The sequence below is a fragment of the Calidris pugnax genome, unplaced genomic scaffold, assembly GCF_001431845.1.
Source record: "Calidris pugnax isolate Ruff unplaced genomic scaffold, ASM143184v1 scaffold147, whole genome shotgun sequence".
Taxonomy (NCBI): Eukaryota; Metazoa; Chordata; class Aves; order Charadriiformes; family Scolopacidae; genus Calidris; species Calidris pugnax.
The window spans coordinates 3,212,377-3,238,236 of NW_015092359.1; the positions used below are offsets into that span (position 1 = coordinate 3,212,377).

A 25,860-nucleotide genomic window follows, 5' to 3' on the forward strand; every position below is an offset into this window, starting at 1 on the left:
TGGGGCAGCGACGGGTTTTTATTTTTTAATTCGGTTTAGGGGTTGTTGTTGTAGTTTTAATCTTTTAAATATTAGTTTTCTTAAATATTAGTTTTCTTAGCAGCCCCTGCATGGGTTCTCCCTGCGCCCGAAGTCCTCTGAGGGGAGGCGAGGGGGGTGCAGCCGCCTCGGGTTGAGCGTGGGGTGCTGCCCCTGGAGGAAGAGGTGCCTGGAGGAAGATAAAGAGAGGGGGGTGGAAAAAAAAGGAAGAAAACCGGGCGAGAAGGAGGAGACAGGGAGCGCTCTGTGCTCCCTCAAGGCAGAGGTGGCTGTGAGGGGAGTGCCCGGTTTATGGCAAGAGAGGGGTGACAAGCAGGGCCTGAGAGCCACAGGAGTGGGGCCTGCTCGTCAGGACCTGTGGCTAGGTGCTAGCCATGAAGTGCTGTAGGCACTTCTGCTAGGGGTGCTTAAACTTGCTCTTCCTCAGTGGCTCAGCTGCCTTGTGTGTCCCGGACCAGCCTTCCTGGTTGTGGGACTTGTGTTAATTAGCCTGTCAGCTGTCACTTCAGCTGTGACTTCTCTTTCCTGTGGTTGTTGCACTGGTAGCTGATTTGGTGTTCTTTTCTCTGTAGTAGTGCCTTGTTACGTTGAAGCTTTGAGCGCTAAGGAGGCTTACATCCTGGCTTTGAGGGACCATGGAGTGTTTCCTGAAATTAGGATGCTCAACTTCTCAGAGGAAATGCAAATTAAGTGCTAAAGCAGGGGCTTTGTGAAGTAGTTACTCTGTATGTAGATAGTGCTTGGAATTATTTTTCATACTGGGTGGTCTACCTGGTTTAATAACTATACCCAACACACCCCAAAGAGAAGGTAGGACAGCCATGTAACAGTCTGTGAGCTCTCTAGTTAACTTTCCTATTGTTATACCTCAATGTAGTTTTGCCTTGTGACTAAACCAAGCTTGCAGGAAGATGACTGTTAAGTGTGCTTAAGGCATATCTTCTTTTCTTTCTATCTTATTTTCTGCTGTCTTTTGGAAGATGTCTAATAGCTGACTAGAGGGCTAGAAATACAGCTCCTTTGAATGTTTTTTTTAAAGATAACTTCCTTTCATCTGTTTCTCTTGCATAGGAATCTTTTTAAAATAGTCTTAGCCCAGTAGAATTGGCAAAAGTTTATTGGACAGATGTTTTCTGGTTATTTGCTTTGAGTTGTGAACTAGCTGGTGCTTTAACCTTTTTCTTCTGTGTGTGAAACTGTTGGTATTAAAGTATCTGCCATTCAGATACTGAGTGAAAGCCTTTATAGGCTTGTAGGGCCTGTAGGTGATGGGTGGAGGGGAAGGTAAAATATCAGCTGTCTTGCAGCAATTGGTAACTTTGAATGTTTTTGCACCCTTTCCAATTTAGCAGACAGGAATATTGGGAGGAGGGGAACATGTTCCCATAGTGAGGGCTGGAGTAGCTTTAAACTCTAATGCTCAGTGGCCAAAGATTAACTAGCTTGTTTCAGGTATTAGGTCTGACTTTGGATTCCAGCAATGGGGAGGAGGATAGAAATACTCCTATCTTGTCTGTTCCTGTTTAGGTAAGGAAACAGCAACATGGAACTGGTGTGTGGCCAGGAGATAAAGCCTATGCCTATAAAGGAAGCTGCATTAGTTATTAACCTTGAATAGGAATCACTGGTAAGCATAAACTAAAAACTGACCCTGAGGCAGCGAAGCAGGAGAGGGTCAGGATATGTAGGAAGAGGAAGGGAGGGTAGGATAAGGGCGATTGGAAGTGCAGTGGGAAAGATGGTGTAATCTGTCATGGGGAGGAAAAGGCACTTCAGAAAGTGAAGCAAGTAGTGGGACTGCCAAGCTGAGCTTGTACAAATACCCTGGTGTTTCTTAATGTCAGTGGCTTGATAGTATTTTAAAGGCTCCAGTCTGCAGTTAAGCTGTTCAGGATAAAAATACCAAGAGTGAGTATTGTAGCCCTTCTTTCTCAGAACAGTCAGTGGAAGACAAAATGTTATGTCATGGCCTGGGACTTGCTGTTACCACTCCTGAACAGTGGTTTTTGGTGCTGGACAACTTCTGCTACATGCTCTGGAAAGAATGAGGGCCTATTAGATCTTGCTTATGCCTTGCCAGCAAGCTGCTCCTGCATGCTGCTGGGTCCAAAAGCAAGCAGGGAGATGACCTGCTAGCAAGGTGAAAGCTGCTGGATAAGGATAATGTACTCTCAAGGACATATAGCCTCCTTGAGGCTGGCCCACTTCGGGCTAATGACACTATTTCAAATCCATGGGAGGTGAAGAGAGTGTGGTGAAGCTGTATTGCTGAGGCTTCCCCACCACCAGCTCTGGCCTCACTGCAGGAGGTCAGCAAAACATTCTTCTAGATGCTGACTGTGGCTTAGGGGTTGTGCTTGTGTTGCACAACTTCCATTTTAGCTGGGCGTGCTTCATGTTACAGATGGCACATGGGCTAAAAGTGCTTAGCCATGGGCTGTGCTCTGCAGGCACGCTGCTGCAGCAGGGTGGATTCGTCCTGCACTGCCAAAGCTGTTGCTTGACTCCTCTTCTGAGGAAGCAGTGGATTGTGTGGAGGTGTCCTGTGTGTGAGCTGGAGAGGCTTTGGCTCAGAACATGGCATCCTTGAATGTTGATGGTGTCCTTCCCACAGCTCCCTCCCTCTGCGAAGAGGTGTGTGCCTGCTTGGTTTCTGCAGGAAGTGATGCAGAGATCCCTCTGACAGGAGAGCAAAGTCATCAGGCCAGCTTATTGCACAACCAGTGGCAACAGGTGCTCTGGCTAGAGAGGCTGCCTTCTGCTTGCTTGGCAAGCTCTGCGCTTGGTGAGGAATGCCATTTCAATGAGACTAAATTGAGCTGTTATTCCCTCTTTGTCTTTGTTTTAAGTGAAATAATGAAACCAATGCATCACTGGAGTCCTACAGTCCAAAGTCGCAAATTTGGGAAAGCATTTCCTATAGCGTAAGTAGCAACATGAAGACTGTGTGGAAGAAGACTGCTTCCATTTGCCTGGTTATATGTAACTTGGACTGCTTCAGGACTGATTCTGCAGAATGTCAAGGAGCTAACAGCAAGTCTGTCACAAGGGCTGCAAAATCAAACCTTCACATCTACTGTATGGGCTCTTTGCTGCATGCGTGCAGTGTGCTTCCAGACATATTTTTAGTATCTTGATTAAAGGGAAGCTTAAGCTACTTGTGCTGAATATGACTGAAGTGTAGTTCCAGCAACTAATGGCACTAATATCTGCTGGCCAGATACTCTGAAAGTCTGCTGGTTAACTCCTGGGTGTCAAAACAAGGCCCTCTCAAATTGAGGAGTCTGTATATAAACTGCCAGGAAACATCATGATCTTTTATTGCTCTCTGGAGAGCACTTAAGCTGGTTTAATTAGACTACTTTGTAAAAAAAAAAATAATGGATGCTGGGTAGTGGCAGATGTAATTGCTACTGAAGTCTTGTTTATGGCTGTTTCTTGAATGACAGCAGGGAGGTGATTAGTAAGAGGAGAGGGTTTTTATAAGGTAGCTGACAATAAGCAGAACACTCTGTGACATGTAAACCCTTGTGGAAGGGCTCCTTGTGCCTTCTGGGAGCCCAGCGATGTGGAAGACCCCTGGATTGATTAATCTGACTTTGAGAATTAATATGGATTGTTATTTTGCTAGCAGTCGGATGTTGTGCACAGTTGCTTGCACTGGCAGATTGTTTTGTTAGAATGCAGAAGCAACATGGAGTCATCTAGAACTGATGCTAAAACTGCAGGTGATATAACTTTAAATGCAGCAGTTCAGGCAAATCACTAAGCAGCTTCAGTGGCTGAGGGCACTTCCTTCTACTGGGTGCCTGCAAGCATGAAGATGTGTTTCTCATTGGATGAGGCCTGATCAGAACCTTGTGTCAAGCTGAAGCCTGGGCGGCTGATGGTTGTTGCTAGATTGTATTTAAATGATCCAACTCTTGTGTTGTCTGTGGTGTTTTTTTTTAATCTCGAAGCAATAAGAAAAAACAAGTGCTGTAAATCTCTACCTGGATTGGTCACAGTAATTTTCTCTGCTGTCTCTTTTCTTGGGCTTCCTGATCAGGTGATTATCATAGTGTCCTAATTAGTAATGTGATATCTATTTTAGTCTTCTGGTCCTGAAGCTTAGAAATGTTAATCAATAGGATGACTGCTTGGAGGGCTTTGCTTGGTGTCTTGTTCTAATTTGGAGGTCAGACAGTTCTGGTGGTCAGTATCTTTACTGAACAGGGAGAAGTTTTTCTTGAATCCTCAAGAAACCCTGAGGATCCCAATAAAAGTCACTAAAGAGGCATAAGCCTAGAAGTAGAAGGCATCAGAGCAGTTGTAACAGTCGTTGTAATCATTGCAAACCAGAAGCCTCCAAGTTCTTTCTGAGAAAGGGAAATGAGAGGCGAAAGTAGGGGCACTGTGCTGGATTTGGATGAGTGATTCAGACTGCAGCCCAGCAAGCTATTTCCCCACTTTGCTGCTCCAGGAGTCATCATCCTCTGTACCTCTTTTGGGCATGTGCTGTGAGTAAGGAATAATTTCTTACTAGGTCTTGAGCATGGTTTATATCCCCTTGAGGGTATGGGGTGGCAGACTGGTTTCTGGTCACTGGAGTGGGGAAACTTCAGTTCTCTTGCCCACTGCCTGGAATGCAGGGAAGAAGCAATGATGTCCTAGCAGAGAAATGCCTCCAGATATGAAGAAGCTTCCAGGCATGGCAGGCCTGAGAGCTAAGATGGGGTGGTTTCCTGGGAAGGCCTTAGGTTGGATGCTTGCTATGATAAAGGAACAAGCCTGGGGCCTGGAGATGAAAGTTTAATTCCTCTGCACAGCCTTCATGTGACTGTAAGCAAGTTGGTCTTCATTCCTGCTTGTTGAGTGGATGTAGGAGGGATGGTGGAATGAAAGGTCCTGAATGATGAACTGCTATTACTGCAGGAGCAGGTGCTTGTGTTGATAACTGATGGTGTGAAACATCTGCTTTAGGTGCACTGGGTTATAGAGATGTGGTAATAAGGAGGGGGGCTTCTTGCTTCCAGTTCACTGGAGAAATGCTGCCCCAGCACTTTCTGTAGGGAAACAAAGCACTCTGTCCTCCTGAAGTCAGACGGTGTGAATGCTCTCTTTGTAGTCTGAGCCTTGCTGCTGTGATTGTGTAATTCTAAAGGTCTCTGGCCTGAAGTTAGGAGCCCACAGTGACCTTCACAGGACTAGAGCAGACCAGTCGTTTTATAATCCTCTGTTTCATATGGCTCCAGGTCCTTAGTACCAAGACCAGATTCCTGAAGGGCAGAGGTGATAATCCTGTGCTGTCTTCAAACACTGATGTGTTTGATGTTTGAGCATACAGTGGCCTTTAAGTATAGCCTGGGTCATGTGCACTGCTGTAGCAGATGTTTAGGGTAGGAGAAGTAAAAGATTATTTTTTTTTTTAGCAGGTGGCTTCCTGTCTTCCTGAGAGGCAGAATCCCACCACTGTATATAGGGGTGTTCTTGACTTTTGTCCTGTTTCTGGGCTGGTCTCACACTTTGAGCCATGTTTATAGTACATGCTGCTCTGGAGTGCACAGCTGAGCACTGTTGCTGACTCCCAGTTGGCCTCTGTATAAATAAGGCCCTTCTGGGGCAGTAAGCTGGGGATTCCTGGGGGTTGCTGAAGCTGTAGGTTACATGTTCTTGCCCCATTGCCTCTGCAGTTTATGGTGCTAGGGCAAGGGAGAAATGCCTGTGACATGTGAACTGCTTTAATCTGAGAAACCAGTACCATCTTGTGTCCATGCCTGCCCATCTCTTATGCAGGCAACTACTAGGCATGGGTGTGTGTGTGTGGGCAGTATGGGTTACTTTCTTCACAATGCTTTATGAGACAGTTCATAAATTCAGGACTGGCTGATTTGTGTAATCCTTTCCTTAGTTTAGCTGAGAGGAAGCAGTTTCCTTTGGCTTATCGTACTTTCCAGACTCAGCAGTTCATATTGTTAGCGCTGCTGATCCTGTTTGGACAGTGGAGATAAGTAAGCAGGATGCAAAACACTGGGGTCTGCATCTCACTGCTTTGGCTGCAAATGTTATCCGGCTGGGAAACATCAACCAATTTGCCTTTCATTCACTTAGCAACAAACAGTGAGCTGTGCTCCCAGTGAAACTCATGACTGAATGGTGGCCTTCTACCTATCTTTCCTCCAGTGCTTGATTGGGGTGGCTTCTGCCTAAACCAGTGTCGGTGACCTCCAAACCATGCACCTTTGTGCTGTTTGGTCTGTGCCTTCCTGGTAAGTATCAGAGTCATGTGCCTGTAGGGGAATATAATTGTCCCATAAAGTAACTGGAGAGAAGCAACTGTACTGTTGGAGTCCCTGTAGTGCTTGGAATCCCACCACATCCATTTGGATGTGAGCAGTGCTGGGACTGCTAGGAGCTGTGTTGCAGGGCATGCTCTGTAAGCTCAATGTCCTTGCTTGCTGCCAGAGCAATACCCACAATGGGATAAATGCCTTCTGTCCTATAGAAGTCAGGATGAGAAGCTTAATGTGCTGCATACAAGGTCTTTCCACAGTCGTAAGGCTTAAAGAGGTGTATCTCTTGCCCACATCCTTCTAACTGTAGCTGACAGCTAGTATGCAGCAGATACAAGTCTTTTTAGCATGGCTGGAAGGATGAGGGCACAGTGATTGGGGTGTCCCTCACTTACGTAGTAGAGCCTGGTGGCAGGAACCATCAGTGGTAGTGGGAGTCTAGGCAGGGGCAGGCTGGATAGAGGCAAAAGCCTGCTATAGCCTGACAGCTGTGTCCCCTGCAGGCAGCCAGAGAGACTTGTCATCTACCAGATCCGAACTGCAGTACACAGATGGCCAGACTAGGGGGAGGGAGTTTCCAAAGCTTTGTAAAGGGCAACCTCTCAACAGTTCTTACACGGCTTTACAGAAGCTTAAGGCAGCATTCAAGCTATCTGTGATATGACAGGGTTGCTCAGATGCTATCTGGCACCAGCTGCTGTGGGCTTCAGGGCTGAGACTTCTTATGCTTAGCAGGTGGTTGGGGCAAGCTCCTGGCTGGTGGGGTCTGTGTGGTAGGATGCTGCAGGGTGGTGAAACAATTATGGGCCAGCTGTGTAGCTTGCTTTCCTGCGAAGGCCTTCAGAATTATCTCTAAAGGATAACCTTGGGATTCAGCCTGGCTCTGATGGTCACTCTTCTGCAAACTTCCTGCATTGTGACCTTGGTCTCTGGCAGTTTCTCCCTTATGCAGAAAAGAAAAAGGATTTGTTAGGTTGCAGCACTAAAGGGATGGCCTCTTAGAAGACAGATTTCATAGGACAGGAATCACCATAATGTGACAGGCTAAGGTTCCTGCATGCTTCTGGAATATGGGTGACTGAAGCTGACGATCACTAGCATCCAATAGCTTGTAAAAGTCTATTCTGTGGTATCTAAAGACATGATTCTACTTGATGGAAGAACTGGATGTATGCATTAATCTCAGTAATCCATACTGGAAATGCCTAAACTTTTTTGCTTGCTTCTGAGGTCGTGTAGGGAACTGAAACTGGTTGTCGTCAATGGTTGGGTACATGCAGTGGAGTATGACTTGATAAAGGAAGTTCAAATTGTAAATTGGGAGGAATGAGCTGGTGGCTATCCTGAATCTTACTGCTCCTGAATGCAGCCTGGCCACTTCCCAGAAGAGGGTGACATGCTGAGCATCAAGGCCCTGTCTGCTCTTGAGTCAGCAAGTGCTGTCCTTGTAAGGAATATCAGTAGGACTATGGCTTGAGGATGTCAGTGGCGTGTAGCCTAGAACATCTTCAACTGAGAAGGCTATTCCACTGCTCTAGAGAAGTTTAAGTATGGTTGAAACTATATTCTGGGTGTAGGGTCTTGGAATGAAGAAATAAGTCCCTAAAGGAAGGTGCTGTCTCTGTTTAAGGCCAGTCTGAAGTATTGGCTCTTGCCTGTGACTTGCTATTTGTAATAGATAAAAGCAGTTAACTCTTCTTGCCTTAGATTAAAGCAGCTCCCTGATGTAAGGGTGAGGAAACAGGTCACAAGGTTTGGCTCATAAGAGCAATTTTGCCACATGTTGTGGAGGCACAGGATAACAAAGAGAACTATTAGGATTGTTACTATCTTCTAAATGGCATAAGAGGCTTTGGTTTGAGCTTCAAGTAATTAAGCTGGAGAAGTACTGGAAGGAAGATGCTTCTTTTGAGAGAAAACTTCCCAAATGCCTCTAGTGTGAACTCTAACAACTGGTTTTTCAGATTTTTTAAGCTAACAGGCCTTTTTAGTTTCCTGTGCTTGGAAGGGGAGGCTTGTCACAGTGATGTATAGGTAGTGTCAAGGCTGTCATGCTTGTCCATATGTGCTGTTCCTGGAGGCAGTGGTTTATTGTAATGGGGTTCTTGTTGACAGCTGATGACCAGTCTAGCTTCACTAAACCTACCTGATGTTTGACCAAGGCTTATTCTGTGAATTCTGTTGCAGCTGAGGTCTGTATCTGTAGACCTGAATGTTGATCCTTCTCTCCAAATTGATATACCTGATGCCCTAAGTGAAAAGGACAGAGTGAAGTTCACTGTGCATACTAAGGTAAGATCATGGGGTAGAAAGTAATGAGTATTTGTAATACACATATTGGTAAAGATGGACTTGGCAATTAAGGAAATCTAATTAGATGGAGCTTGTCCACTTAAAGGCCTGAGGGGTGTGTGTGTATATATGCAGAAACTTTGGATTTCCTTAAGACTTGAACACTCTAAATAGAGACAAGGTAGCTGAAACACTAGATTGGCTTTGCTAAGGAATCCTACCTTGATACCAGAAAGGCTGGGGGGTAGGGGTGGGGAAACCAGCTACTGTGGAACTTCACAAAATAAGCTGCATTAATGCTGTTCCACAACAGTGCCTTTTCTTTAAATAGTCTCCTTACTACTAAGGCTCTCAAATGAGTGCCAGCTCAGCTAAAAGGGAGTAGGCGAGGCTCTTACTAGGCAAAATAGCTTCCTTTGGAAATGGACAGAACTGTTTCTAAAAGCACTAATTTACAAAACAGTAGGGCTTCTATATCTTCTCTTCCAGACTACACTGCCAGCTTTTCAAAGCCCTGAATTTTCAGTTACAAGGCAGCATGAAGACTTTGTGTGGCTGCATGATACGCTCACTGAAACTGAAGAGTATGCAGGACTCATTGTAAGTAATTCCTGAAAAATGTAGCTCTATACAAAAGATTTAAAGTGTGTACCAGTGAAGGCATGAAGTCTGCTTTACTGATGTTACTAGTGCTTCATGACTCGGGTATTCCCTATGTTTCCTTTTGCCTTAATTCCAAACAACTTGAGTGGTACAGCTCTGTTAACTTTCTATATATCCTGGAGCAACAAAAAAAGCTTGATGCTCTGAGAGTTCCTGACTCTGTGGTGGTATTAATATCTACTTGCAGAGGACACAGTAAAACACTATATTAAATATAGTCTTTGCTATTCTGATTCTTTAGGAGGCCCTGTAGGCCACAGAAGATGGCTGGCTACAGGGTTGGATTATAGTGGCTGTTTCTCTTGGGTTTCCCCCAGGGCAGGGGTAGCACAGACTGGAAGGGGCAAACAGGGGTGTAGACATGAACATGTCTCTAGAATTCCTGGGTGCAGAGCTTTGCTGGCTTGCCATGTCTAGGCAAAAGGACCCTCTTCCAGAGAAGGCTAGGTGTAATTTTGGAAAACTTTATTTGCTAGCATCTATCACTAACCAATTCCTTGGCTAGATACCTCCAGCACCTTCAAAACCTGACTTTGATGGTCCCAGAGAGAAGATGCAGAAGCTAGGGGAAGGAGAAGTGTCCATGACAAAAGAAGAGTTTGCCAAAATGAAGCAAGAGCTAGAAGCGTAAGTAGAATGAATCTACTGCCAAAAGCTGCGCTTAAAGAAGCCTCCTGGGAGAGCAACTTATTTGGTCCTAACTGATCTTAGTGTGGCTGTTTTGAAGGGTGTCTGCTGCTGCATAATCCTTAAAATTTTGGAGCTGGGGTGTTGCCAAGAGCTTCTCTCAAACTGGAAAACATACTAGCTTAAGAGATTGAAAATAGCTTCTCTATCACTAGCTAGCTATTTCAGAAGCATGTTGTTTAATATTTTCACTGGATAAACTTAAAGCAATTCTTTGTGTATTGAAGAAGGCAGTACAAGAGAGGATGTCAGTCTGTTCTTTCCTTTCAGTGAATACCTCGCTGTCTTCAAGAAGACTGTATCATCACACGAAATCTTTCTTCAGCGGATCTCTTCTCATCCTGTGCTCAGCAAAGATCGCAACTTTCATGTTTTCTTGGAGTATGACCAGGATGTAAGTCTTTTTTTTTCCTCTTCTCTGAGTGAGGCAAGATATTAGGAGTGCTGTCACTTTTCCTGGGTATAGTCAGAGTGTTATGTAAATACATGTGCAGCATCAGCACAGAGATATTGCCACTACTTCTGTGAGATGATTAAAGGATGAAAGCTTGACCTCTTTCTGTTATAAATCTCATGATGCTTTTTTTTAATGTAGTCAAATTGGTTAGGAAGCCAACTTTGTATGCCTTTATCTTAGGAACAAGTGTGGTTCAGGTGTAGCTGTGCTGTGTGTTGCATGGTCCTAAAATGGAAGAATGGAGGTGTATTAAAGTTAGTACTGCATCTGTTTTATCACACCTAATTATGGGTGATAAATGCTCGTCCAAGATCTGGAAAGGAGAAGCTGAGCTGTTTCTGGGAATGGGAAAAATCTGTGGCACAGAATAGTTGAACAACTTCTAGTCAAGCAGTTTGTTTCATGATTCATCTTTTTATAAAGTTTATATGGCTATTACTAAGAGTGTGGAAATTGCCCTGCTCTGTCATGTGCTAGATACAAATGATGTTAGTATACTTTGAGGGTCGAAATACTCACTTGCCCCCACAGGCTAACTTTAAAGTTGTCTTGGCCTCTCTGTTGTAGCTGAGTGTCCGGAGGAAAAACACAAAAGAGGTGTTTGGTGGCTTTTTAAAAAGTGTGGTAAAGAGTGCTGATGAAGTCCTCTTCTCTGGTGTCAAGGTAAGGTAGTTGATTTACCTCTTACTTAGCCTAATCTTGATTATTTCTTGCTTCCTGCTCCAGGGACATTAGTTATGCCTGCTTCAGGCTTGATGTGCATGAGGCTCAGTTACTAACACTAATCTTCCTTGTTACTGCTGTCCCAAGCTGAGCAGAGTAGCCTATGTTAATTTTGACTTCTGTAGAAATAAGACCTTGAAGCTACAGGCTCTTAAAAAAAAGTGTACATTCAAAGCTTCTAGTGAAGGCACAAGAGTTGCCTTAACACAAGATGCTGGTGGGGAGGAAGGAATTACACCTTCAGCAAGTGCTCTTGTTGCTTTTGTGTAAATTGGAGCTCTGAACAAACTGATTTATAGGTTTCTGCTTGCACTAGATCAAATACCAAAGACTCCTGTAACTGGTCCAGCTTCAGCTTTTTCTATCGTGTTTCCATGGTAACTCTTTCTAAGAGACTTGCTGTCCTAAATGCCATGTCATGGAACATTACAGTGTACGTGATGTTTGGTGTGGATGTGAAGTAAGCTTGTAAACTGCTTAGCTACTGCCTGCAGCAGACCTGGGAAATAAAATTCCAGCAGTTGGTAGCCCTAAGGGCTGTCTGGTACCAACTTACTGATTGGTTCAGACAACCTGCGGTGTCGAATAGTTGAGTGTCAAGTCCATCTTTGCTTCATGGTGAAAAAAGCAACTTGCCAAACAGCTTGGTTTGTCAAACCCTTGCCTCAGGATCTTCTCTTGAACTCTGCTCTTCAGTAGAGATAATGGGCATAATGCTCGGGTGGCTATGGTTCTTCCTTTGGCCTTTGTTAGAAGAAAGAAGAGCTTGTGTTCTGCAGTAATGTAGCTGACTGGGTCATACTCTCTTTTCAGGAAGTAGAAGACTTTTTTGAGCAAGAGAAGACTTTTCTTGTGAACTACTACAACAGAATCAAGGATGCATGTGCAAAAGCAGATAAGATGACGAGATCTCATAAAAGTGAATTTTTTTCAAAGACCTTTCTAAGGACCTTGCAGTCTTGCTGATTTCATTCTGAAAACATTGTCTTATTCTTGCAGATGTTGCAGATGACTATATTTATACTTCAGCTTGCTTGAACAGCCTGGCATTAGAAGAACCTACAGTTATCAAAAAGTAAGCAATTCTAACTGTTTATGTTTATGACACATTCTGAGTCTGGGAATATCAAGTTCCTTCTGTAAGATCCAGGGGATTGAGTTGTTGCTGGTTTGAGTGTCTTGAATTGCAAGCAGGTAGCATCAAAACTTTCTATCCTCTGACACTCCTGGTGTGGCAGACCTAAAACTATTAATTGCATGTCTCTTAACTAGCTGATATCTTACTAGGTGTGCCCTACAGCTGAATTGTGCTGGTCATCAAAGCTCCTAAACAGAAGTCTCCTTGAATTTTTTCAGATCAGTCTCCCAGACTATGAGAGAAAGGTGTTATGCATCAGTGTTTTAATGAGCTGTTAAATACAACCACAACTTACACTAGGCCTGTATTACCTTCTGGACCTTTGAAGTTTCAGAATAGTAGGGTTTTCTAAGCTATGCAACCATAGTCACCTTTTCTGAGGTGAATTCTTCCACGTTTTAAACCTTGCCATCAATTTAACAAGACCCTGTTAGAACAATACGTAGCTGAATAAGCAAGACAGTTTATCCCTTGGAGTGTAGCAGCGGGGGAATTCTCAGGAAGACCTTTATGCTCTAGAGGTCAGGTATCTTGCTCCTCAACTGTACTATTAGGCTGGAATCCAGTACCTCTTGCATTGAACCTTTTGTCCATGTCTTTGCCTAAACCTGAGTTCTTTTCAAGCCCCTGGCTGAGTCTGTGTGAAGGAGTGAACTCCAACCTGTGGCCTCTTGGTTTCCTCTGAATTGATCCTGGCATTTATCAAACTAAGAAAGTATCTAAACTCATTATACCCTTTTTTCTTTTCCTCCTAGGTACTTGTTGAAAGTTGCTGAGCTCTTTGAGAAACTCAGGGTAAGGGAAGCTTTGTGGGTGGGGAAAAGAATCTCTGAATCTGGATGGTGCTGTTTTGTTACATACCAGCTCTGATCTCTTCTGCAGAAGGTAGAGAGTAGAGTTTCATCTGATGAAGACTTAAAGCTCTCTGAACTGTTGAGGTACTACATGCTCAATATAGAAGCTGCTAAGGTGAGAACAGCTTTCTTTTTGAAGTTTAATTATGGGCATCATTCACTAATGGTATTCTTTGTACTTTTAAGAAGACAGGAAAGTGGTGGGCCCTTGTTTTGCCTAAGAAACCTGGCACTCCTAAACCACAGCAGAATTGAGAAACTATATATTGGCTAGCTGCAGTCCAGCCCACCTACAGAAGGGCTGATTAGGATCACTGACCAGTTTTTCTTTGGCACATAGAGAGGAAGAACTCTTTTAAAATTTCTGTAGGTAAGTTAGAGCAAACTGAATTTGAATCTGCAGCAGCATTCTAACCCTTTGCTTGCCTGAGTGCTCATGACTTGTCAGTGAAACAAATGATGGCTAATTAAAAATACCAAAGTAAATCTTAACCAAACTACTTTATTATGAATATGCAGTAACAGGTGGAGGCTATTGGAGTCTGGACTACCAAGTGGGGTTTGATAGATTGATGTGACTACAAAAGCCTTGCCAGCAGAGCTTTTTCTAATCAATAGTTAGCCAGGGGATGACTATACTGAGAAATGGTATGACCTGATGGGCCTCTTCATCTAGTGTCATACCTCTAACATCAGGTACCCTGGAACATTCACTACAATCTCCCTCTCTGGTGTACGCTTATTTAGACATCAAGACTCTACTGCTGCTGGATTTAGGAGGGAAATTGGTGCTGAGACCTGTGCTGGTTTTCATGCCTAGGTTAGTCTAGCGTTTCAGTCAAACGGTCAGATCTTCAGCAAATTAAATGATAGTGTAGCCTTTACTAGAAGTAGGCTGAGGGAGTTCAGAAAGTGCCATTCTCTCTTAGTAAAGGAGCCCACCTTAGAGAAAAATAAAGCTACTTTAAGGGAAGAAGTGGTGCCTACAGTAGCCCTGTGACTTCCTTGAGTAGGGCACGAGTGGCTGTCCTGAAAACTTGCCACTGCACTGATGGAGCAGCAGAACTGGTGCTGAAAAGTGAAACCTCCTGCTGCTAAGGTAGTTGTAACCTCAGTTGGGGAAGTAGTCCTCTTAAGGCTTTGCGCTATTTCTGTCTACTTTCAGGATCTTCTGTACAGACGTACAAGGGCTCTTGTTGACTATGAAAACTCCAACAAAGCTCTAGATAAAGCCAGGCTAAAGAGCAAGGATGTCAGGCTGGCCGAGGCACATCAACAGGATTGTTGTCAGAAGTTTGAAAAGATCTCCGAATCTGCAAAACAAGGTAAAGCAGGCTTTGTATTTACTCTGAAGGGAGATCCTAACACAATCCAGGTCTTGATCTGATGTTCAGCTACTGAAGGCTTCTGAACGCTCTCCTGAAGCAAGTAGTCTGGGCACCCCAAGGGCTGTTCAGAGGCCTGTAAAGTTAATGCATCTGAATGTTTTTAATAATGATTGTCTGAAGCAGAGCAATGTCAGTATTAGGTGAACCTTATTTATAAGCCCCTAGTGTTTTCTTTCCAGACTGAACTCTTATTCTCAGACTCCACCTGAAGGTAACTACTCAGGCTTTTGATAATCTCAATTAGAACTGCACAAACAGGCTTTTGCTCTGTCCCAGTACAGCTGAGTGCCTCATACAGAGCTTCAAACACTGGTTCTTAGTAGATGCCTTTGGGCAATATAAACCAGAGGAAACATGCTTTCATGGTATATACGCTACTCCTTTTATGTTCTTGGGGTTTGAATGTTCTGTGTTCTCACACAGCTTGTATGGCCTCTGGTTTATTCCAGTTGTCTTCCTACGAAACCTGTCTTAAACAAGCTGTCTGTTTCCTCACCAAGAGGCCACTTACATGTGATGAATGCATCTCTGGCTAGAAACAGCAAGACTTAACTCCTGAACCTTTTTGTGGTCAAATACTGTAGTTAGAGCTGTACAGCAGCTCTGTATGAAGGGCATCACTGAAGCTTCAGTCACACTTTGTAAGTCTGTCTTACCTTTCTTCTTTCTTCCCCGCAGAACTGATGAGCTTCAAACAGAAGAGAATAGCAGCATTCCGTAAAAACCTAATTGAAATGGCAGAACTGGAAATAAAACATGCAAAGGTGTGTTCTTTTTGGAATTTAACAGGCATAGCTTGGGAGAAGCGAGTGCTGTGTAACTCGGAGGATTCGCTGGGTTTCCTTTAAAACTAGGAAGTGTAAAATAGACCAGCCAAGCTCTTTAGCTGAGATCTGAAGAGGGGAAGGAAAGGAAGTGAAAGGTTGTAGGTGTAGTGCATACAAAGAACAAATGCTGGCAGTCTTATCTGTCCTGTGCAGAAAGTCTGTTTCCAGTCTGTCACTCCTAGGACACCAGCCTGTGGCACTGCAAGTGGGAAGTCACAGTTTTGCAGGCAGTACACAGCAGCTCCTTGTCAGGCAGCCTCATCTCTGGGGTTTGAGCCCTCCTGCATCTGGAGGCAGCTGGTGCCTCAAGTATTCCTGAGTGCTGTGAGAGTGCATCCTGCAGCTTGTGATCTAGCTGTCAATCCTTCTCACTCGGTTTGTCAGTGGAGGGGGATGCTGGCTTTGTAGCAGCTTCTGCCAAGCTTTACTGAGCAGCCTTGAAGCAGGCTGTGGAGACCACACCAGGTACTGCCAGCTTAATCCAGGAAAGAGTATACACAGCTTACAGGGTCTGTTAATTTAGCCTAGAGGACAAAGCAGGAGACTCAGGAAGAGGTAATAGTGCATTTTCAGCTTCTTTTGAAGAACGAAAGTCTAATTTCCCACTCCCTGCGTGTCCTGGACTTCATCACAGGTAGCTACTTAAGTGCTGAGCTTGAACATGATATATAAAAGGTTTGACAATACTGCTTAAACGTACTTCTCTCTTGCCCCTCTCCTTCCCACAAACTGAGTCATGGTTGCAGGCCTGTAGGAAGAGGCAGATCACAGACTGTATGACCTGGTTTTGGTGCGTTACTGCTTGAATGCTTGTCTTTGCCATATAAGCTCTTCAGCATTGTCACAGGCTACAAAATCCTGGGGTGGACCTACTACTTTGGAAGCTACTTCAGTGTGGAAGGCAGGATTTAAATTGTTGGTCATACTCATCTGAAACTAATTCTCTTCCTTTCCAGAACAATGTCACTCTCCTGCAAAGCTGTATTGACTTGTTCAAGAACTAAGGCGCCTTATTCTGAAAATGTGAAAAAAAGCATCAATTGCACTCAATGGCCAGGGGCAACTTATTGGCTTGACTTCATTAGCTTAAAATAAATATTGTCACTGAGATTCTGTTTGACTAATACTTAAATGTGTTGGATAGTGATGCATTGACTTTCTTGGTATAAATGAGAGCCGAATTGTGTATGAATTGTCTGGATGTAGCTAACATCCTGTTGGTTGATAACTCAAAATGAGTCAAAAGTAAGAAATCAATTTGCTGTTGACTGACTTGATCTACCAGAAAACGTTTTCTGAGAAGAACTCCTTTTTTGCAGGATCATAAAGTAATCTGTCTCTTCATAGCCCTGATATATTTAAAACTTGCAAGTGGGAGCGACTTATAAGTGTAGTAATTTTATAAAGTAAATACCTTAACATTCCACTTCCCAGACAGATTTCTACTACAATATATTTTGAATTTCTATAACTACATTCAGTATTTGTACACTTGGGCAATACAGCAAATAAAGATGTCTGATACAACAAGCTGTTGAATGGCAAGCCTTTGTGTGGGGTGTAAAATGACAAACTGAGGTTTCAGGCACAGATCTGTCACAAAGTGCTCGTCACCTGGAGCTCTTCATTGGGAGCACTAGAGAGAAATATTCGACTCGGTAGCATTGCTGTTGGAATGAGTGTTGGCATGAGAATGTGGGGACTTCAGGTCATGTTGCTGTGTGAGTAGCTCTCTTAAACTTTCACTTCCTGTATGCTGCACACAAAGGAAACTGGAGATGGGGCTGGTCTTTTCTCAGTGGTGCCCAGTGACAGGACAAGAGGAAATGGGCACAAACTTGAGTATAAGAAGTTCCACCTAAACATGAGGAGGAACATCTTTACTGTGAGAGTGGTAGAGCACTGAAACAGGCTCCCCAGGGAGGTGGTGGAGTCTCCTTCTCTGGAGACATTCAAAAACTGCCTGGACAAGATCCTGTGCAACCTGCTCTAGGTAGACCCACTCCGGTGGGGGGGGTTGGACTTGATGATCTCCAGAGGTCCCTTCCAACCCCATATGATTCTATGAAACCAGGCCTTTTGAAAGCATCAATATGTATAGATGGCTTGGACTCCTTCAGACTACAGTGCTTCATGTTTTGTCAGTCTTCACACCTCCTGCTGGCACCGAGAGGCTGTTTAAAACTTTGAGGCTTCTGGAAGCGCAGCCCTTGCCAGTCTTCTAGAAGATAAACCTCTTTAAACTGAGTGTGGCCAACTGAACCTAGGCTGCTGTAGCTGAGGCAGCTCAGCCTGTAAACTCCAAGGTCACCTTTCTACAGGTTGGCCATCATCATGTGGGTATAGGTCAACAAGCTATACTCTTCTAAAGGCAACTTTGAGTAAGAAGATCTAAGCCTTGCTTAACTTCTTGTGACTAAATTTCCAATCCTGCTGAAGTAGGCTCTGTGGCTGTGCTCTGGGCAGACCACCTGAAGCAGCTTCAACCAGAGAAGCCCTGAGAACGGGCAGCTCAGAGGCAGCATCTAGGGGCTGTTCAATAATGTGCTTTTCCATGACCTAATGCTTTTTCTTTTTGGTACCTCATGAGCAGCTCTTACTGACCATGCCATCCTGTAGCAGTCCAGCTGAGAAATGTCTGAATTTTGTCTCTTTTTACCTTTGTTTGGCAGGAACAATTTCAGCTTGAGGTTGATTAAGGCATCTGGAGTTCATGCTTGCTTGTGCCCAAATAGCTCAGTTCCAGCAGCAGCCGCATAAATGCATTGTGTGTGGATGTGGGGCCCCTATATAGAAGAGAGCTGGTAGGTAGCATTGCTGCCACCTGTGACAGATGTTGTTTAATATATTATATATAATATATAGCCACTTGTCCTGGTGACACCTGTGACAGATGTTGTTTAATATATATAATATATAGCCACTTGTCCTGGTGCAGCTAGTGGTCCCAAGCTGGACAACTCATGCTGGCAAAGCTTTGGCTTTTCATAAAATGCACACTGTGCCTCTTGCCCTCACTGCTTCATTCAAAGAAGAGCAGGCTCAGGATCCTAAGCCCTGCTGGGTGTGCCAGCTGTGCCAGGATGAGTTTCTCTTAGTGTGCTGTGGCTCTCAGAAGCTATGGTTGCTTTCTGCACCTATTGCCTGTGGCATAGGAGAAGTAGCATCTTGCTTGTGCCGTTTCACAGTAAAATTTTGTTAGATGGTGGGATTTTTCTCAACCTAGCTCCGGTAGCCAGCTGTTCTTTGTGAATCAAAGTCAGTAGCAAGGAACTTGCAACCTCTACCCAACTGCCTTTGGGCTGAGCCTGAAGAAGCTGAGCTCTGTCCGTGTTTATCCTAAACTACTTCAACTCAGCTCAAAGGCCTTCCTTACTTGCCCAGGAGGGGCTCCAGCTAGTGACAACATGATAAATGACACTTTACATCCCTGCTCCAGAAGCACTCTGGATGATTGTGGGCTTCATGCACTGCCAGTAACAGCGTGTTTGAAGTTAAGTGATACACTTTTTTAAAAAAAAAAAAAGTTCTTTTAGAGCTTTTATTCGTGAGGTGTTTGCACTCTGAATTCTTGACATAGTTTGATTCAAGTTAAACTATTAATCTGACCAGATCAAAAGTATGCAAAACGACTGGGCGGATGTAATTACGGCTTTATACTGATGTTGTAATTATTGTTACTTAACAGTAACTGGAGGAAATAGTAGTTACAAAGCAGTCTATTGATAACGCTTGCTCTGAAGGGAGCTGTGTTGTGTCAGCTGTGCCAGCAGAGTGCATTGCAGTCAGCTTCAGTGTCTGAAACGTGTTGACTTTGAAAACACTCTGGTCACAGCCCAGATGGTGTTCCTGGAGGCCAGTGGGTGGCAGGCTGGGATAGCTGCTCATAACTAATGGTACACGTTTACCCGCAGACTGAGTCCTAATGAAGTACTGGAAAGGCTGCTGCATACCCCGGGTTCTTACCTGGCAGCTGGATGTATGTTGATACAGAAGAGAAATTAGCTGCAGGTGTGAGCAGTCTGCTCAAAATGGAAGGACTTCTGTCCTTAACTAATGTAATATGACTGGAGACTGGAACTGACTTCCCTTTTAGCAGGGCCTTGAAGAAAGCCTGAGCAGAACGAAGATCGGCGTAGGCAAGTCGGTGTGATAAGGCAGGTTATCATCAATGTGAAAATAACTTTTCTGGTGTTTTTTTTTTTTCTTTTTTAGAAATATTGCTGAGACTTGATTTAAAAGGCTGGTTGGGAAGGGGGCAAGAGCAGAGTTTCATAGACATCCCAAACAAAGATTGAGCATGGTGTGCATTTACAGATCACTTCTCTAAAGCAGTTTACCCTTATTAAGCTTGTTGCTCTGGTTTATGGGTTGCAAATTGGCTTTTGAGAACAGGCACCAGCCCTATTGCTGTGACAGTAACCGTGGTGTGTGGCGCTTCACATCAGGTGGCAGTTCTTTGTCCCTTTGAATGAGGTCAGGGAAAACTAATGCTTGGTCAGGTTTACTAAGGTTTGTTAGATGTCCAGCTGTAGTGGTGTTGATGAAGGTGGACGCCGCTATAGAGAAGCGATGGTGCCTGTTGGGGTGCAGGTGCAGGCAAGGTGGGCTAGAACTGAGTCCTTGGGGGCTGCAGGTATCTGGCAGGCTGTTTCCAGTGGAGCAGAGCCAACAGTTAAGATGGGCACAGCAGCAGTGGATCTGGCTCCTGGTGGCCAAACCCAGGAGAAACCAGCAGCAGGACAGCTGGATGCGGAAGGCTGCAGGCTTGGTGTGGTGTTTGCAGCAGGTCAGGCGTACTAAAACGAGAGCATCTTTTGGGTGGGTGGAACAGGTGGTGATTGTACTTAAGGAGTTGGCAGTATCTGGATGTTGGAAAACTGCAGATGGGAACCAGCCTGGTCACATAAGAGAGGCTTGTAAATGTGTCCGGTTGCACAACATGGTGATTTCAGGTGGTGCAATAAAACAGAATTTTGTAGCCATATAAAGGGAATCAATGATTAGGGGTTGCATGTACTTCAAAAAAGAGCTGGTTTGCCCTGGTTTATGAAGTACTCACGGTTCTAGGAAGACGCATCACTGATTCTAAGGCTGGTGAACCAAGCAGAGAATAGTTCCTGTGCCTCTGGGATACAAAAAGCCAGGAAGAGCTATGAGCACAGACTCTTTGTGCTAGTTGTTGCCTGACCTGTGCTTCCCACAGTGGTTCTGCTGCTATTACCATCTTCACAAGCCTCTGCTAAATGCCCTGGCCTGACTTGGGGCAGAAATTCAGCTGCAGTCTGACTTATCTTGAGATGATTACTCCTGTTTTAGACATTCATCAGATCTAGGTGTTTTGGTGTTTTGTTTTGTTTGTTTGTTTTTTTTTTTAATGTGCTTCCAACTTATTCAGCTTCTCTCCATTCCATCTTGTTTCTTGGTGACTGCAGGTTCTGTAGGGGAGCTGTGGTCTGAGGCCCTGAGCGGTTTTATACCTTTGTGCTACACTTCTGATGGCAACAAAAGTGAATGTCTTAAAACCTGGAGCCGGGAAGGCTTTTCTCAGCAGGTATTCATAGTTTCTGGCACTTGCAGTCACTCTGAAAAGATGGGGAGGAGCTGCTGGTTTATGCTGTGAAGCAGAGTCCTGCGGAGTTCCCCTTCTTGGATGTAGCTTTTGGTAGTTTGTTGCTATCCCAGCACTTGCTGCTGTGTCTGAGAGTGCAGTTACGAGTTACTGACTTGGTGACAGTGCAGTATCCGAAATGGATTTGAAAACTGTCTGTTTGCAGCTCGCTGGTCACCAGTGAATGAATACAGGCACAGATGATCCATTTTAATCCCTTAGATTGTTGCCTGGCCCCAGCTTTGGAGCTGCAGCTCACTGTTTACTGAAAATCGTGGCTCCTCTGCTATCAAAATGCTTTTCAGTGGCTGAGCTCTGGTGTGGGCTCAGCCTTGCTTTTTGTTTACTTTTTATATCACGAAGCCAATGAGAAGGCCCAGCTGAGATCAGAGTCCAGCTCAGCTGGGTTTTCGTGCTTGTGTGCTAAAAATAACCCCTGCTAGGACAGCTTTGTAACTTGAACAGACAAGCAAGAACGGTTCCTATTTTACAGAGGAAGGGATTCAGGTAGAGTGTGGAAAAGGTGACTTGCCTGTTGTTCCACAGGGAGGTTTTTGTCCGAGCCAGAAATTTAACTTGGATCTGAAATTCCACTCCAGGGCTCCTGCTGTCTCAATCCGCCGCTGTTGGAAGCGGTCAAACGAGCGCTTGTAATTTTAGTTTGGCTGTCCCTTGGCTGCGGTTTACTGCTCTTCTGTGGAGACGTGGTAACTGCTAGCACGACTGTTCTGCCTCTCCTCCAAAGCAGTGAAACGTGTCACTTTTAAAGGACTCTTAGTGCTCTCTTCCGTGGGTCCGTTTCCCTTGGCAGTGGAATTGCAAGGTCACTTTCTGCAAGAGAGGGTAGTGGAGCCCTGGGCAGGTGGGAACATGTTGTGAGTGTTTTCTCTGCTGACTCTTTAGCTTCTTGTCAGCACTCAAAGGTAGAGAGCAGTGGGGTAAGGCTCTAGAAGTCCTCCCCATCAGGTAAGGGATTCTCATTCCCTTTATGCTTCCTGTGTTTAATGTTGCTTTGCTGTTACTTAAAAACTTTCCTAAGCCTGTTCTGTGTGGGGAAAACGCCCCTGAGAGTCTGATTCACTGGTATAAAATAAGGATTAAAAAAAAAAAAAGTTTAAGGTTCCAGTTTAATGCTAGCCTGCTACCTGCTTTGAAAACAAGGTACTGCTTTATTGTCTGGTTTAGCTTAGATCGAGTTCATTCTACTCCCTTTCAGGGATTTTAAAAGGCCGGGGTGGGGAAGGGTACGTACCTCCGGTTTGGTATAATTTGGTCAGGGGCTTTCAGCCGTTTCTTGAACAGCTCTTCCTTGAAGGCCTTGCTAAACGAAACCTCTTTAGGCATAGGAGGTTAACGAGCAGGTTAGCAGAGATGTTCTAGTAAAGTTAACTCGTCTGGTTAAATTTGAGACGGCGACGGATGTAGTTTCATCATAAGCTTGCTGCCACTGAAAGGGGATGGCCTCACTTCCCCTCCTGTTTTGTTCCTATTGCATCCCTTGGGCTGGTCCTGATGTTCGCGTGGCCTCGTGCCAAGCTGATGTAACTCACTAAAATGCCATGAGATGGGCCAAAAGGGAGGTGGGCCAAAGTGGAGACGGGCTTTTTTTTCAGTGCACTGAATCTGTGTTCCTGGGGCGGAGAAGCATGTGGGCCTGCGACAGGGCAACTCGGAGGGGATGGAGAGCAGAGGGGAGGCTTAGCTTAGCGTGGCTGTGTTTTGAAACTGTTGGACTAACACTGGCCCAGTAAGTGCTTCCCTTTCAGGGGAGCGTGGCTGTCATTCCTTCTAAACCTGCGGTGGGAAGACCTTGGGCCATCTAAATCCAGGGTTGTCTGCGTGATGGGGACCACCTTTGAACTGGGAACCATCACTTGTTAGAAAAAGCTTGTCCTTTGGAAGGTGCCTAGTCAGGTCTTGCCGGGAGGTCGTGGTGGTTGGTGACTTCTTCAGGAAGGTTTCCATCGCTGGTGCTTGAGAAAATACTAGCTCCCCTTGCACGGGCAGTGCAGCACTAGAGATTTACCCCCACTCACAAACCTTTTAAGGAGGGCAGCAGAGTGGTTTTGGTCCACGGGTGTGGAAAACATCAGCAAGTTGAAGCTCTGAGCTAACAGGCAGTGCCACTTTAAAATTTTACATTCTGCTGTGGAGATTATTGGCACGGCCTCCTTCAGTAAATGCAAGGTTGTTGCCATGGAGGACAGGAAATCCCTCGTCTGCACAGAGAAGGAAAACATTGGAAACTGTCCTACTGTAAAGCACAGCTGCCTCTGTGCTGGGAGAGGGGTGCTTGCTTCTACGGGGTGTTTTCCAAAGGACTCTTTTTTTTTTTTTTTTTTTTTTGGTGTCTGCGAATCTTTGCACGTATTTGCTCTGTTTCTTAGTGGGCTGCTTGTGCGTTTGAAGAAGAGCTGGACAAAGGAAGTGGGAGCAGCTGGTTAGGACTAGTTTTAAGTGCCCTGATTAATGTGAGGGATTTTCGCTTGGGAGTAAGATACTTAGCAAATTTACAGTATCTGCCTCTCCTTTTAACTCTGCAGCTCCTCTTAGCCCTGTTTCCCTCTACTGTTTGCAGAGCAAGGTCTTTGTCTTTTCTTCCCTTGGTCCTCTTAGAGTAGGAAGCCTCTCTGCTGTGGTGGGTCTGTGCTCCTCGCCTGACAGTCTGAGATGTGTCCTGGCTGCTCTTGCTGGAGGTGGGAACAGCAGGTCAGGCTGTGCGTGCAGCTCTAGCTTTTTTTTTTTTTTTTTTTTTGTGTCTGCGAATCTTTGCACGTATTTGCTCTGTTTCTTAGTGGGCTGCTTGTGCGTTTGAAGAAGAGCTGGACAAAGGAAGTGGGAGCAGCTGGTTAGGACTAGTTTTAAGTGCCCTGATTAATGTGAGGGATTTTCGCTTGGGAGTAAGATACTTAGCAAATTTACAGTATCTGCCTCTCCTTTTAACTCTGCAGCTCCTCTTAGCCCTGTTTCCCTCTACTGTTTGCAGAGCAAGGTCTTTGTCTTTTCTTCCCTTGGTCCTCTTAGAGTAGGAAGCCTCTCTGCTGTGGTGGGTCTGTGCTCCTCGCCTGACAGTCTGAGATGTGTCCTGGCTGCTCTTGCTGGAGGTGGGAACAGCAGGTCAGGCTGTGCGTGCAGCTCTAGCAGCTGGCCATCCGCTCGTGCTGATACCCAAATACTTGGAGCTGGCCTATCCTTATGAGATGGGAAAGAGGTGAGATGTCAGGAAGATCTTCTAGGACATGTTGGTGCCATCTTTCTACTGCAGGTTCTGTGAGAGGATCCAGTTCCCTCAGGAGCTGAGACCAGACGAGCCTGTGGTGGGTTAATCAGCTCTGTCAAGCTGTTGCCATTAACGTCACCCAGTTGTGTAAAGGTTGAACTGCTTGGTTGGTGTTAGGCATCAATGTCTAACCCACCACCAGTACTTGTCCTTCTTCTCCGTGGTCTGCTTCAGAGGCCAGATGAGCAGACCACCACTGGTGCACACCAGCGATTCCTGATCACCTGTAGGTAGACCACTGGATCAGGACTTTCCCTTCTTCCAGAAACAGGTTGGTCAGTTGTCTAGTTCAGGTCTGGTTCTGTCCCGTTGCTGTCCTGTCTGTCCATACTGTTGCGGTCCTGAGTTGCGTTAGGTGCTGAACAGAAACAGAGAAAACCATGTCTGACTCGGTGAGCTTTAACCTCTGCTTGGTGATGTTTTCTGGGCCAAGTTTTTGTGCTGACACTCATGAAGCTGAACTTGCTGTTTCAAGGCTTCAGAGGATACTCCGGAGTATCCATGTAGACCATGGCGTTATGGGAGGTGTCCTGGCTGGAGAGGAAAGGGAGCTCTGCTTTTCAACTTCTCATCCTACACCCGTTGTTGTTGCTTTTAACATGGTGTGGTACTTCCTTTACCTGACCTGTGTTGTTCATGATGACGCTGCTGCTGTTAAATCAGCAGTGAGGCCTCTGGAGGATACCTCTTGGGACTTGCCCCTAGGGACGGTGTGGGTGGATTTGAGGCACCTTTGGCACCCAGTGCAATGGGAACAGCATCCAAATCCCAGGCTGTGGATGCGGGGGTTAAACTCCTGGATCCTTCCTGAAGCTGCTCCAGGATTTCCTTGCCAGCTGTTCTCGGACTTGCCAGAGCCCAGCTTTTAATGCGTTGCAGAATGATGCAATCTCAGTTCAAACCACCCTCTTGCACTGTTTCTTCTCACGTTTGGGAGAGTGTCTTCTGATGTAACCTGGCATCGTTGTGTTGACTTGCATGAACGCGAGGCTGATTTACACCGACAGGGCTCTCCGGCCGTGTTTGCCTACCTCTGAGCGTGGTGGGTTGTGACGTCTGTCTGGAGTCAACGTGCAGCGACCCGAATCACATCTTCCTTTTATGACTGACCACAAAATGCCACCTCCTCCTTTCTATACCAGCCCTCCCTAGGTATATTTGCACAAGTCAAGTCCCACCCTCTCTGCTGCTTTATTTTCCCATTGATAGCTGGCGGTGTGTGTGTTGGATGTCTTCACCTTGACGTGACGTGGTTTCCTCTGCCCTGATGTGACACTGGGCTTTTTAGGCTTTGCCTTCATATATTGCAGAAAGCCTGCTCAGCCCTGGTGGGGGCTGGTGGTCTGGGGCTGGGTTGGCACCGTTTGGCCCTTTGGTGTAGGGCCTGGCTGGGTTTCTCTAAGGCTTGCCTGGTTCTCACGGTCCTTCTAGTACTATGGCCTGTAAAACTTGCCAGGTGACGTGGAAACCAGGCACTGATGTCAACAAGACAACGTGAAGAAGACTTGCCTGTCTCTTACATGTCCGCAAAGGGAGGAACAAAAGGGAGGAATATTGCCTTTAGGGCAGTAAATGAAAACAGAGATGATCTCCCTGGTCTTCCATTCGGTTGTCAGTGACAACCAATTC

At 45.3% G+C, this 25,860-nt stretch overlaps 1 protein-coding gene across 1 annotated transcript in view; it reads left to right on the forward strand.

The window, feature by feature from the left end:
* Nucleotides 1–16,870, forward strand: part of SNX5 (sorting nexin 5) — a 17,179-nt gene extending 309 nt beyond the window's left edge. The window contains exons 2-13 of the mRNA XM_014962523.1: nt 8,499–8,603; nt 9,093–9,203; nt 9,772–9,893; nt 10,224–10,347; nt 10,978–11,073; nt 11,947–12,052; nt 12,133–12,208; nt 13,027–13,066; nt 13,154–13,240; nt 14,291–14,450; nt 15,192–15,277; nt 16,297–16,870. Of these exons, the coding sequence (XP_014818009.1) occupies nt 8,499–8,603; nt 9,093–9,203; nt 9,772–9,893; nt 10,224–10,347; nt 10,978–11,073; nt 11,947–12,052; nt 12,133–12,208; nt 13,027–13,066; nt 13,154–13,240; nt 14,291–14,450; nt 15,192–15,277; nt 16,297–16,344 (1,161 nt within the window). The 3' untranslated portion in view covers nt 16,345–16,870. The remainder of the gene's footprint in view (nt 1–8,498; nt 8,604–9,092; nt 9,204–9,771; nt 9,894–10,223; nt 10,348–10,977; nt 11,074–11,946; nt 12,053–12,132; nt 12,209–13,026; nt 13,067–13,153; nt 13,241–14,290; nt 14,451–15,191; nt 15,278–16,296) is intronic.
* The last annotated feature ends 8,990 nt before the right edge of the window (nt 16,871–25,860 follow it).